Source organism: Neodiprion pinetum, chromosome 5, assembly GCF_021155775.2.
Source record: "Neodiprion pinetum isolate iyNeoPine1 chromosome 5, iyNeoPine1.2, whole genome shotgun sequence".
Lineage (NCBI taxonomy): Eukaryota > Metazoa > Arthropoda > Insecta > Hymenoptera > Diprionidae > Neodiprion > Neodiprion pinetum.
In genome coordinates, this window is record NC_060236.1 from 21,124,413 (window position 1) to 21,138,941 (window position 14,529).

The window sequence follows — 14,529 nt, forward strand, 5'->3', positions numbered from 1 at the left end:
AGAGTTCTTCGGCGTAGTTCAACAGGAGAAAATTTCTCGCGCTGACGAGTGAGAACGAAATAGATTATCTTTCAGCCTTCCCTTTGAGTTCTTATGAATATAATTTTTAAGACTTATTGTCTACAATATTTTGGTGCTTTACCAAAAAACGTGTTTACTTCATAATTTAGATAGATATAACGCCGAGTTTAAAATGTTGTTAATGTTATCGCATGTTCTGTTTTCCGATTCTTCGAATTTTACACAACTTATTTCGCTCTCAAGCCAGTTTCAAGTTCTCTAGAAGTTGTGTGAAAACTTGATTTTTCTTTTACTGTTTGTCTAAAAAGAAAAACAATCAAATTAGATGCGAATAAATAAATTTCATTTTCACGCGTAAATTTAAATTACAAGTACATTTAGTGTCAGAACGCACCTCTGCAGAATGCGTCGTTCGATATTTTTCTTCCGTACATGTTATATGCGTCTAAGGTTCAGCTTCTAATACGTGGTATACGATACGATGCGCTAGTTGTATGCAAGGAAAAAAACGAGGTAGTAATCAATGTGATTTAGTATTGAGCAACCACTTTACTTCACTTCATTTATTTGCCAGAAAATCCGTCCAAAAAAAAAAATCAAAACAAAAACGAATCTCCTGGAGCCGCCGGGTGTTTCTTAGATTTTGCAAAATCGCTGAATTTTGCAGAAATTCGTGTACCAAACAATTGCTCCTGAATTGCTCCCAATTGCTCTATAACTTGTGCTAATGGCTACCGCACGGTTTTCAAGAAAGTCCAAAAAAACGTGTCAGACACTTGATCCCGAGTAGAATGGCGCCATATTTAAACAATTGCTCTCAATTATTTTTTTGTTTTTTATAATTGCTTCGGCACGGTTTTCGACAAAGTCAAGAAAAACTGCTAAGGAGTTTTTCGATAGGTGAAGTGTGGTCAAATTCTATTTGATATTTCGTTTGAACGTATGGAGATGTGTAAAATCTGATAATTGCTTCTAATTACTCTTGGACCGTTGGTAATTGCTTTGTAAGTCTGATCATTTGTTCCCTCACAGTTGTTGCAAAAACTGAGACAAACCAGAATAACTAGTTTGCAGGTTATGTCGACGAGAAGTGGATTCGAACTGGTGTAACGAAAAAATATCGATTCGGATCAAGTGATAATTGCTTCTATTTCTCCTCGATTCCTCTTTACGTATCTACCGATTTCGGGATTTGGTTTCTTACAGTTTTCAAGATATCTGAAGATAAACCAGAGTAACTTATTTGTAGACTACGTCAACGAGCGGTAGATTTAAACCGAAATCTCCAATAAAAAGTATGTTGATTCGGACCAAATGAAATTTTTTTTCGAAAATATGTAAATTTGAACAACTGGTGAATTTGAAAAATTAACGACGGAGCCAGGAATCGAACCTGATATCTAGCGATGCTTTACCGGAGACTTACTCCACTAGACCACCTAGCCGCCCTCAAAATTTTTTTCAGTTGCTACTCAATTGTTCTTTACTTATTTACCAATACCAATTTTTTCGTTTACTCCAGTATAGTATTCGAAAAATCTCCGAAAACAGAAAGGAACTTATTTGAGAGGTTAGGTCCAGTGGCGCCAGATTTGAACCCGCGTCCCGATCGAAAGAATGAGAGGTCGAACGGAAGGATAAATGCTACCACTTGCTCTTCGGTCGCTTCTAGTTTCTTTGCAATTGTCATTCATTAATCTCTTGCACTGCAAAACTTTGCAAAATCCACGAAACACCCAGCGGCTGTAGGAAATGCATTTTTTTTTCAAGTTCTCGAAAACCATGTGGGAGCAAATAAAAGCAATTAGGGAGCAATTTTTTGGCGTCAAAATTTTCAAGACATTTGAAGACCGCATGCGATCTTCACGTAGGTCGAAAGTTACGTTGATCGTAATTCCTGGTCGATCGTTACTGATAATATCGGCGATCGGTATAGTGGGCATGCGAATTTTCACACAATTCATAATCGAGTTATCATGAGAGCGTGCAGTATAATCATGGTGGTATAACATTTCTGTTTTACCAATTAATGATGATACCAATTCAAATCTTTAAGATAAATTCAAATCACAGAATGGACGCGAGTTATCATGAAATTTATGACGAACACTTTTAATGTATCATACATCATTATTATTGCTATTATTATTGTTATCATCATATTGTTATACCTGTCATTGTTATTATTAAACAAGTCATACGTAAAATAGTGATAATCGAAGATCAGCCTAATAATGATAATAACAATTTTATATTAATTTCATTTCTATTATAGAGTGTATCATTTTACACATTTTTGTTTTTATATTTATTCACTCATTTCTTGACAATCCGGAACCCTAATATACTATCATTTATTATATTATCATCGATGTATGTTGTTGTAATTGTTGAAAATAATAATAAATATCATTGATTCGAAAATTGAATTACAATGAAGTTCATGCTGGTAAAGCGTTTTGTGAATAACTGATTTCCTCTTTTTACAATTACCTCTATTAATAGAACATGAAAAATGATAGTTGAAAGTGTATTTCAATTTATTGCTAATTGTTTCTATGTGTTTATGAGGTATTGTTTCTCGCGTTTGGCACGTACCTACCGCTATTACTTGTCGTAGATTTGATATTACCGGATAAAAAAATAAGTAAATAAACAATAAAATGAATAAACGTAGAACAATATTTTATATACTATTAATATATGAAGTAGATAATAATCAAGCGATTTGCATAAAAATTAGTATCATATATGAAATATTTAAGCTTTGGTTTATTACAAATTATTATTATTATTATTATTATTATTATTATTATTATTATTATTATTATTATTATTATTATTATACACACGCATTTTGTGCCTATCTACCTATGTACTCAAGTTCTGCGAGTGCAACAATCACTGATTGATACAGACGTTACGATTGTAATGATAATAATCACAACCAACAATATTAATAATGATAACGGACTCATATTCATCAATATCATCAGGCAAAGAGATGATTGAACGATATATTTATATACAATATAGACACGTGTCTATAGAAATTACGCTGTTTTGTCAATGGCGCAAAATATAATCCAGCTGGAGGCTCGGCTGCCGGCTATCATCTTCTCATTAATTTTATAATATTTGTTTTTAATGTTATTATTATTCTTATTGTTAATGTCATTATTATCATTTATTGCTTGCGATAGCAACAATACAGAGGATGTTCATTATAATAATATATAATGTGTCACTGATTTTTATATATATATTCAATACTATATTTATACCTTTAAGCATTAACAATTCCCGTTAAAGTCTCTATCGTTATATTATCATTGTTATTATAAATATAATGTATTATACAGTTTGCGAGCGTCTATATGAATTTACATATTATAACAGTATATAGTATCGTAATCCTTACGTAGCCTGAAGTTTACTTACGGTTATACGCGTACACATCTATTTGGTAAAGCATGTAAGATAGTTAAATTCATCGCATCGATTATATTATAAATATAATTGATTGTTCAAATATTTGAAGTGTATTATTATGAGTAATATCAATTTAACAACGCGCTTTTCAAGTCAACTTCCACTAGCTTTTTTTTCAGTTCAACCATATTGTATGTCATTATTATTATCAATACATTTTTTCAACTTTTTTTTCTCAACATTTTCTGTAACACATTTGTCAACAGTAATAATATTACCTATTATATTGTTTATATCAGTTTTAGGTATGTGTGTACAGTTATAATATATTGTTTCACTCGGTATATAATTATTAATTATTTTATTAATTTAACTATATATTTACTTTTATTAATATTAAATCACGGTTGGTTTTCTCTGCTGCATGATTACTTCATCGTACACTTGTATTTTTCCGGTGACTCTATGGCTAATTGAACGCCTGATAGGTACATACGATGTATAATTTGTTTGTGTCCAAATATATAATATTGTATTATAAATCTATATGTATATATTTCACAGTTTACGTATTACGTTGTATGTTATTGTTATTATTTATATTATTCTTATTCGTATAAGTATAATATTATTCATCATTTTATATCAATTGTGTAATAATAGTATTAATAATAAACAGGTTTATCCCACGTTTACAGAAAACATCGCGATTGTTTGGCACACTATCTGAATAAATATGAATAACTAGACCTATTCTCAGCGCAACTTCTGGATGACAGGAAATGAGCTTCACTATCATTTGAAATTTGTAGACTGTTGAAGTTGATTTTTTGATATTCAGAAGTTGTGTTGATAATTGGTAAAACGTATCATATATATTTATCATGCAACAACAATTGTACCTCGCTTAAATTTTATCTCTTATACTATACATAGGTATATTATATTAAACCTTTTTTAATACTGATAATAATCCGGGGCGATCAACTATAATATGTTGGATGTTTTCTCAGTTTTTTCGCTACCTTGTTTTTTGCACATTCAACGGTGTTTGCGATAATTTGGTTCGATCGATAAACCGTTATATTTTTGGTAGCATGTCGGGAAATTGGTATTTCGGATTACGAACCTAAGCGAGAAGCGTTACGTTTTAATCCAAGATTGAGAAATCGATGCTCCGAAATCCGAAAGACAAACTTTTTTTTCAATAATTTCAGAAACAGAGAAGCTACTGGAACTAAGATCGCTACAAATTATTGGTGTAATTGAAAAAACGCGTGAGGTAAAATCGCAAGGCGGAGAACGTGGCTGTTTTGTTGCGACGCTATTGCTAATTTCTTCTCTGCCATCTTTCTTTTCTTTTTTCTAGGCTGCCACACTATGACGATTCACGTTTCCGTTTATTTTTCCAGTCCATAGACCCAGTGTGGAATTTCAAAATCGTCCGTAAATAAGATTCTTGATTTTCCGTAGTTCGATTCTAACCTCACAGTGCACTACTTCGAACATGTTCTTTCAGTTTTTCTTTGACCTCTTCGTAATCACATAAACATAACAGCATATTCAGTGCAGATTTTAGAATATATTATGCATAAATTAATTTCCGTGTAATATTAAATTCACCTAATGATTACATAGTTACACCATTATTATTCATGCAGTCCCACCACCTGGGCCAGCTCTGATGATCTTATTCTTCTGAACGAGTGAACATTTTCAACAAATTTTATTTTGAATTTCTCCCCGGTGAGATTCAATTTTCGATTAGTTTTTTTTTTTTTTTTATTGTTTCTTCAACTCCTCTTTCTTCTCTCGAAATTTCATCACCCAGGAGATTTTCGTACGCGTTATAGCACTCGTCGTTCAATATTTAGAGCTAGGGAGGTTCTGGCTCAGAGGTGGGGGACTCTTGCTACGCTTCCAGGAATATCAACGCTGTTGGTTTTGGCTCGAGGTTGCTCTTCTTCGCCTCGACGACTAGGAACTCGATCTCGTTGCGGTCTCTCCGTGCAAACGAATCTGCTATCAGTCGTGCCACTTCTTGATGATGAAGCCCTGTCATAAAAGCGAATGAAATTATTCCGAGTTTCTGCTTCTTCAAAATTTTAAAAATTCCGTCGAAAAATGATTACGTCTATTTTAACGTACCTTGTACTTTGTGTCCGTCCACTTCAAGGATCAATTGGCCAACTTCAAGTCCTCCAGCTTCAAAAGCCGCCCCGTTATCCTGCGTAAGTGTGGCAAAAAAAGAAAATGACATGGGTTCGTTAAATTTTTTGTCCAAACACGAGACGAATCCAAAAATCGACCCATTTGACTAATCAAGACAAGCAACTGTTATTTTTCTTCACTTTCTCGGTGGAAAACTATTCATCGCTCTATTTTTGAAAAAAATTCCGAATAGATTTCAAAAATACTGACACATTTAATTTCTATTAATTGTCATAGTAATTCAAACAATGCCGGTGAGTTTATCAATATTATATAAAAAGTTTTCAGATGTAGGCAAAATTTTGCATTAAAATTACGTAGTTTTTGAATACTTTGAAATTTTTCCAAAATTCTTCGCAAATGTTTTCAAAATTGGCATGGTCAATAATATATTTTCAAGAAATTTTCATTTGAATTAAAACAACTCCACGAAAATTGACCACGAATGTTGATTCCTAGTTTATAGATCTGAAAACGTTTAAAAACTTGCTACCAAATTTCTGAACACGTTCGAATTGGGTGAAAGATAATCAAACTTGGTACCAAAAGTGACGGAACTGGCTTTACGAAATATTTCGGGAATTACATGAATGTTGATGATTCGGGGTAAGGGATGTTTCGTGTTGGCGCCACCCTCGATAGCGATTCCCAGGATCGATTTTGTCTTCCTGACGGTAATGCGAAGGTTCCCCTGGTGGTCCGGCACGACGAGGGCGCCATCGTCCTCTCTTCCGGTTGCCATGTCACCTCGGGCAAGCCGCTGGGCGCTGTGATGACGTCTCGGAGGACGGCCGGATCCTCCGCTGCCGTTTGTCCCACTTCCGGAGCCGACTTCCTCCAGCAACTGTGCCTCCTGCATATCGAAGCTGCGAGATAGTTTGTGCGCGAGTTCCTGTAAAGGTGTTAACTACACGTTTTTCAACGTCGCAACGTATCTCAGCTCGCGGAAGAACAAAGTATCGGCAGACTCACTCGACGCTCTGGATCTCACAATGACTCTGCATGATTATTTTCAAAACAACGGAACAACATTTCGAATAAATTCAATAAATCCACACGATTTCAGTATAATCAAATAATTTTTTAACCTTTCACAGCCGTTAGAATACGCTCGATTCGAAAGTATTTCAGTGCACTTTGAAAGTTTCAAACAGTGTTCCGAAACACGCCGGAAATCGAAAATGTTCACAAGGTTTCAATAGATTTCAATGGTTCTGACTTAGACAACAGATTTTTTTTATAAGAATATAAAAAGATGTAATTATTCTCTATAATTATTCAAGTAGCTTGTTAAAGTAATGTTTCACGCTTTTTGAATTAGGTTAGGTAATCTCGAAGGAAAAAGACTGCATAATGTGAAAATTTGTCGTCAGGGTGAAATCTGCCGTATCGTAAAATAAACACTTGTATGTATATTTGAATTCACACAAACGAATATGTATGTATGTATATGATATCAACATAACCGATCCACTAGAAGACTGAACTGCACGCATTAAAAATATTCATTAGTATTTTCATTAATTTAATGTAATATTCAATATTCATGTATCAATATAATATAAAATTATGAAAGTATCATGCTTGCATAGATATGGTATAATAGGCTGTTTATATGGTGGTTGGTGGGTGGGGTGTGGTTGTGCTCGGAGAGTGAAGGTGTCACGTATATATAATAATATACAGGCATTATGTAATAAATATTAATCGAGGTCCATCCCTTCACGCATACGTTTTTAAACATTATTTTTATCACGTTTGGTTTACTCTGTACGCACTTCGATCTCGTCGAGTCCTGCGAAAGAACGTGAATTTTTTTTTTTTATACACGCTGCACTTTGTCGTATTATAGCATGATATAAGTAACAGGTACAATGTATGTATGCAAATTGTATACTTTCTCGATCAGTCACTATCCGCTAGATCCGCGAACTACTTGAACGAACCGAGTCTCACAATAAGATACACAATAATGAAAATCGAAGAAACGACGTGGTGAAATTCCCGGGAGTTTGTTGCGCCTCTTTTCGATGAGACAGTGGAGGCAGTCCTTTTTCTTTTATTTATTTTTTTTTTTTTCGAGAAAGTTCCAATGCGTGGGAATGAATTTTACAATAGTCTGTAGAGTTATAATAATAGGTACGAACTGTGCTGCACTCTCTCGCAATTTATTAAGTTCACGTCGCGTCGTTTGTCTCACAGAAACTGTAACAATTGTGCGAATAATGGAACCGATTCAACGTGATATGTCATTATCACGATTCTTTCTCTTCGTAGTGATTGTTAATACCAATGTTTTAATTATTATCGTGCATGCTAGGACATCTAGTACCGTGCTAAAAAGGTGTATAATATAATATTTTTAAATAGATTATCAGAACTGAATGATTATCATTCAAATGTGCAAGACATCTAATGATACGAACACACTCTATCACTATGTATATAATATTGTATCACTCACTATCTCTATATAGCACAAGATATATGATAAATTTTGAGAATATATAAAAGAAGAAGGAAAAAAACTAAACATCATCTAATTGTAAGAGTGAAATCATGCTATATCGTGTTAAATTTTAATATATCCATTCCATGTGTCTTTGTTCATCAATATCATCATTCTACGCGTACTAATTCAAGATGTCTTGATTCGAGTGATCACGTTCACTTGACTTCAACCACTCGGTATCTTTCAATCATGAACGTCATCTGTCATACCCCATTTGCAAAAGTTAAGTCGAACTGCTCCCGTTCATCTGACAATGATACTTGAGCAACTCTGTGATCACGATTCCCCGTCAAAGAGGAAACTGGAGGGTCCAACGGTGTAAAACTTCCCTTAACATACTCGAAGAGAGTGTCATGAAATTGATGAAATCAGACGAAGAGGCACCCTCCAGAATCCTTACAATTAGTGTCTTCTCTGTGGTCTGATGTCGGTTGTGATTTGGTTTACTCTGTTTTTGTGTGTGTGGTATTGTGCCGGCGAGTGACGGTATGCATATAAGTTTCATCGAAAGCGATAGGTTGACCATGCTTGAAGTCAGCTTTGCACTTAAAGAAAAGTTATTTTAATTCACTTTAATGAAGTCACCTGGAGTAGAATGAATATACCTAAACTCACCAGAAGCCATTTGAATTTAATTTGAGTATTTCGACTTCACGAAGTCACTTGAAACCATGCGAATTCACATTAACTCAGGTATCTTTTCGACGACTGACCTGATATCAGGTGAATTCACGTGAAGTCATTTAAAGTCACGGGAATCCACCCGAAGCCGTGATAATGGCTATGAATTGAATTGAAGTAATTTGAATGTAAATGAAGTTTTTTGACCCGAGGAAGTCATTTGAAAGGACTTGAAGTAACTTGAACTCATGTCAAGTCCTCTGACGTCGTGAAGGCTCGCGGTCCGATGTGAGCTCAATTCGTGAATGGTCAACCCTTTGATCGAAAGTTTGGTGTGTGCGAGGGCCGAGACTTATCCGGGCCGTGTTTAATACTTGGTTGAGAGTTTTGGCCGTCGGTTGATTTGTTGATTGGTTGGTTTTGTTGATGGAGACTGTTTTAGATACTGTAACTTACTAGGGGCCTGGCGCCCCAGTACCAGGACTTGACGCGCTGCGTAAGGCCACCGAGAAGGTGGTTTCTCCACCCACCGAAACCCCCACCGCCACTCTCCGAGTTCCTCTCCTCCCTGCCCTCCTCGTCCTCATCATCCTCTTCGCGATCCCTCTCGCCGCGTCTCCCATTTCCCATCATCTCGGAGTCGCTACCCTCGCAACCGCCATCGCTCTCCTAGCACAACACAACCCCCAAATACCAGTCCTTGTTAGCCCGACTTATTGGGATTATCTTTAGGCGTTCTAATACGCGCTGGGATAAATTCGTCTCTCGGACTTCGCGAAGATCACATGGTCCTGATGACACTTCATCGACACATTAATCAACCTTGTCCCGAAGGGTTTGAAAACCGATCGAATAACCCTTCTATTTGCATCCTGCTCCATTCCATTACCGGAAGAAACTCCACTGAGCACTTCACGGTCCACGAGGAGTTAACCAATATTCAAAGCACAACAATGTACCCCAAATTTTAAAGTTGTAGGTTCACTTCAAGTTATATCTTCAGCTCTTTGAAGTGATTGAAAGGTACAGGGTTAACCGAAGTCATGACGAGTCGGTTAAAACTCGTAAAATCAATCATCGATAGTCGGTTGGAATTATTTGTATTCGACTGATACAAAGTTTTTCAGGTTCAACCTATTTTGAAGCTCTAAGGTCGAGCACCGTCATTCAAACGTCGGGTCTATTAAAGTTGTTCAGAGTCATATATGTAACATCTCATAATAATTAAATCATTCAGAACGGCATCAATTATCGAGCTATAGAAAGTTTTTTGAATGAAGCCTTTTGAAAACTTGTTATTTTCAACCGTTTTAATCTCTCCAAGATTTTACGTCAGTTTCTTTCAATTGAAAATAGAATTCTGAGAATTCATGTGCGTGGCTGTTTAGAATAATGGTTAGCTCCTCTTTTCATGAACTTGTTATTTATTATTTTACCTAAAATTCTATCTTGTCACGGCCGCGGCGACGATCGAGCGCGTTTCAAATCATGCGGTTGGGTATTGTAAGAGACAATATATCGTTGTCTTCAGAACTTTCTCTTGGTTTCTCCACAAAGCTGTTTAACGTTCTGTATTATTATATATGCACTGCGCATAGCTAGCAAAGTATTCGCAACGATCGATACTGGTGAAAAAAAACAAAAAAAAAAAATAAGACCTCAACCACTGAACTATTATTTCCAGTTTTTTTTTTTCAATGTAGAGTAAGGTTATTAAATCGGTTAACAGCCGCATAGATGTTTTTGTTGTAGCTAACAATTGCCGTTCTCGGAATAAAGGCCATTTTATGGAAACAAGGAAACTTAATTGCAGGTTGACACCGATTGCCGATCGATAATCGGAGACACCGGTCACCGCGATCCTTCTCGCAAGCGGATGAAATCGGGCGAAGAAACGCAGTTCTGCGGTCGTAATCTGTCTCCGCCGAGTAACCTACATAGGTTACGAGTGTACGGGCACTGAAAAGGGGGCCGGAACCGTTGAGATCAGTCGGATCGGTAAGTAACTCGTTTTTCGCAGGAATACGCAACTCCGTCATACACCCGAGGGCGGATCATTCAGGCCCGTTTCAGGGGTACCGGTCACTAACCCGTCTCTCCTCGTTAGTGGCTCACGCGAAGAAAGTTGGGTGCCGCTGTGACCTCGGATCACCGGCACAAAACCGATCGCGGAAGTCGCATCGTGCCAGTCCGGTTCCATTTCCTCCTATTATTCACGAATACGCAGATATTTATAAGTTTCACCCGAATCCGAGTGCCGATTTCTCGGTACTACCGAACCGATCGCGATCAGCGTTTGTGTAAATCGGTTCCGGTGACGCACCGGGATCGGTACGTGATCGGAAAGATCGCGATCGATGATGAGATTGATTTTTTTTCTTTCACCGATCTGGGAATCGGTTATCGGCTGTCGTTCCGGTTCGGGCTGAGCAGAAGACGGGGAACTATACGCAGTGGCTAATGATTCTGGGAGGCACACAAGGCTTGGCAACGCTGTCAGTCTGCCATATGCCTGCGCTTTCCTGGCCCCCCCCTACCTGCCGACTACCGGAGACCTCTCTCTTTTCTAACCTCGTCTATCCGCCGGTTTTTGCTCTCGCTCTCGCTCTCTCCCTATCACCTCGCTCGCCTGCGCTGCACCTGATCAGGTAAGTCATCCAGCTTGCCCTGAACGAAAGAACGGACCGGTGTTCCCAGCCTGGTAGCTCTGCTTCTGCTGCCAGTTTCTGATCGTCGGATCGGTCAAGTCTCGCTCGGCTACGAATCAGTCGCTGCGCCATCCTCGACGGGAACGGTTCGGCTGTGTTACTTTGAAAAATACACGATTCGTACGTTCGCTGCGGCTGCGAGATCGCCAACGGGATCGGTTGGATTTCTACCACGAAATAAGTAAGCTGAATCGATTTTCTTTGCGGTGCATGCATCGTCGTGCATTCCTACATGGAAACTGGTTCGAGTATTCAAAATCGGCAGCAGGATATCGATCGAATCTTGAGTTATACCGATTTTCCGTTTCGAAGCAAATTACGATCGATGAAATCAATTTTGCACACTTTTCTGATAGGAGCGATTGATGGGTTATTTCCAGGCCAGGTTTTTACGCATGTCGTTTTGCTTATTATTCTGTACCCAAGCATTCACTGAACTTCCGTTAATTGATAATCGTTTTTTTTTTTTTGCTTACGGATGCAATTACATTTGTATGATACACATTTTAAACGAACTCTGAGAAAATAGAAATCTAGTCGCTTACTACGTATTTTTGATCTATTCGCGTGTATATTTTGCATGTACGCAATATGGCATAGATAAATTTTTGTCAATTTCGGTAATCGCATCATCTATTTACGCTGTATATAAATAAATACGCATAATTATAACGCTGTGTATAAGACTTATCGGGATAGAAAGCCATTTTTAAATTATGACCACAACTACCATCTTCACTCATCGAACAAAAACGTTTTTACAGACGTATATTTTATACAGATTTATTCGTGTGTCTATGCATATGTATGTATTATTTCCGATTGCATATCGTTATTTAGCGATAGTTTTTTATTGAGAATTTAAACCATCGTATATAATATTTAAATGTATATTGTTTCAGTAAAATACAATTAGTTTTTATTTCTTTTGATGTCCTTTCTTTCAGTCGACTTTTTACCAACATTGTTTTTATGTACTATGATTTTTTTCTTCTTTGGTGTCTCTTTTCATCCCAACCACGTAACGGTTTAATATTACATATGAGATTCCTAGTAGATACACATGGATATATTTACGTATTGTGCGTATGCCAGAACTAATATTGATCTTAGGTCAGTGAAACTGCAGACCGTTATCTAAACATAGATCGTCACACGTGTGAGCTAGGTAAATAAATACATGTCTATATACCGATATATTAGCAGGCCGGAAACGCTTCTAATATACATACGTATAATTTATAATACAAGATACTTGCGTAACCACATATGAATACGGTTTGAAATTTTCGTAACATGTCAAGATATTTAACACGTAATATCTCATTATGCGGTAAAAGGTTTCACAAATTATTTACCGATTGTTTTGCTCTTCCTCTTCCGGCTTTCGTTTTTTCTTTTGTTCTATTCTTGATTCTTATTTCGTCAAATTGTCGACTTCAATTTGATTTGATGATGAATTGCGAGAGTTGTTGGGATCTTTATTTTATAGTTGACGTAGACTTGAAAAATTCGACCACGAACGAGAACTGAATAAAATACTAAAATGAAAATAACAAAAATAATTAAGAAAAATGGTAATAAAAAAAAAACTGAAGTTTAATAACAGCTTTAGAATCGTGATCAATATTTTTCGTGTGTGCAAAATTCAGTCTCGATCTTTTTTTTTTCCTCTGAACCTTCGTGTTCAATATTCGAATTATTCAGCAATTTTTATCATAATTATTGCTATTACTACTAATTATTATTACCGCTCCGTGTTTGCGTGCTTACAATTTCTGGTATTATGATTTCTACCGTTAATGAGATAGAGAAAAAAAAACAAAGAAACGAATAAATGAATAAAAAAAAAGCGTAGTAAAAAAAAAGAGGTTCACAAAGAGAAGAGAGAAAAATAATGAAACATAATAGGCATTGAAACGAATAGAGAATTCATGGCGAATGTCATCATCGTATTTATACGCGTAGCGGAGAAAAAAAAGTTCAATGATATTGGTAGCGATAAAAAACGATCGGTCTTACGGCCAACCGAACGAAAAATCAAAACTAATTATAATAAGGCGAAGAAACACCGGAGAAGAAACATAAAGTTGAAAAATCACGAAAGGTAAACACAAGAAATTTAGTAAATCACGCACGTATTTTACAGTGCCGATTTCCCCTCCTTGAACCTCACCGCTACCAATCCTCTTGTTTGTCAGACCGCGTCTTGCCCCAGTGACATCATGACATCGTCGCCGCATTCGTTCGTCATGCCCTAGCCTCTTACAGCTCCGCATGACCATTCGACCCAGATTTCTTTATCATCCTCAAGCGATGATGCCGTCTTAGCATTGAACATCACGCGTGCAAGGATAAAAGTATCCTCACAATAACAGCCAAGGAAAGTACGGTATGATAAAAGTGAAAAAATTAATATAAAACAGATAGCGAAGTCGGTAAGAAATTAAAAAAAAAAAAGAAATCTCCTCAGACTCGAGTGAACGGCAAAATTATGGCAATGTTGTAATATTACAACAGCAAAAAAAATGCCAATAAATAATGATATCGTTGACAATTTAGAAACATTCTTCCGAACTTAAATTGACAGCAAAATGATCGCGAAACTATAATATTAGAATTAGGAGAAAGGTTAGCGACAAACAATGATGTGAGATAGAAAATTTCCATTCTTCAAGACTTGTAGAACCAACAAAATGATGGCTGTATCATAACATTGTAACAGCGAAAACTTCCACAACCACTAATGATGTGAACAAAAAGTTGAAAAACCTTTTTCCAGATTTAATATAAGAACAGTAAGAAATTGTACAAAGATTTCTCGCGTAAGTCGCAAAATATTTTTTGCTCAATTACCAATTGTTTCATTTTTTTATTTTTCTATTTTTCAGCGTCTGTCGCACGAGATTGCGACAAATAGCGGATAGTAAAACGTTGACAGGAGGCTCGGCGAGCTTCTGCGTATCGCAGAAATAATACGGCAGAGGGACGGTGACGGAGACCGAATTGTCATCAAGTATCGTC

The 14,529-nt window shown here is 36.5% G+C and overlaps 1 protein-coding gene across 11 annotated transcripts in view; it reads right to left on the reverse strand.

The window, feature by feature from the left end:
* Positions 1 to 1,359: 1,359 nt before the first annotated feature.
* dysc (whirlin protein dyschronic) overlaps positions 1,360 to 14,529 on the reverse strand; it is a 46,078-nt gene continuing 32,908 nt past the window's right edge. For 8 of the 11 annotated variants that reach the window (XM_046629032.2, XM_046629031.2, XM_046629037.2 and 5 more), the window contains 4 exons: positions 9,254 to 9,466; positions 6,251 to 6,571; positions 5,602 to 5,680; positions 1,360 to 5,508 (listed from right to left, as the gene is read on the reverse strand). In XM_046629032.2, the coding sequence (XP_046484988.1) occupies positions 5,366 to 5,508; positions 5,602 to 5,680; positions 6,251 to 6,571; positions 9,254 to 9,466 (756 nt within the window). In that variant the 3' untranslated portion in view covers positions 1,360 to 5,365. The remainder of the gene's footprint in view (positions 5,509 to 5,601; positions 5,681 to 6,250; positions 6,572 to 9,253; positions 9,467 to 14,529) is intronic. The other 3 variants (XM_046629041.2, XM_046629038.2, XM_046629036.2) reach the window with 2 other exon arrangements.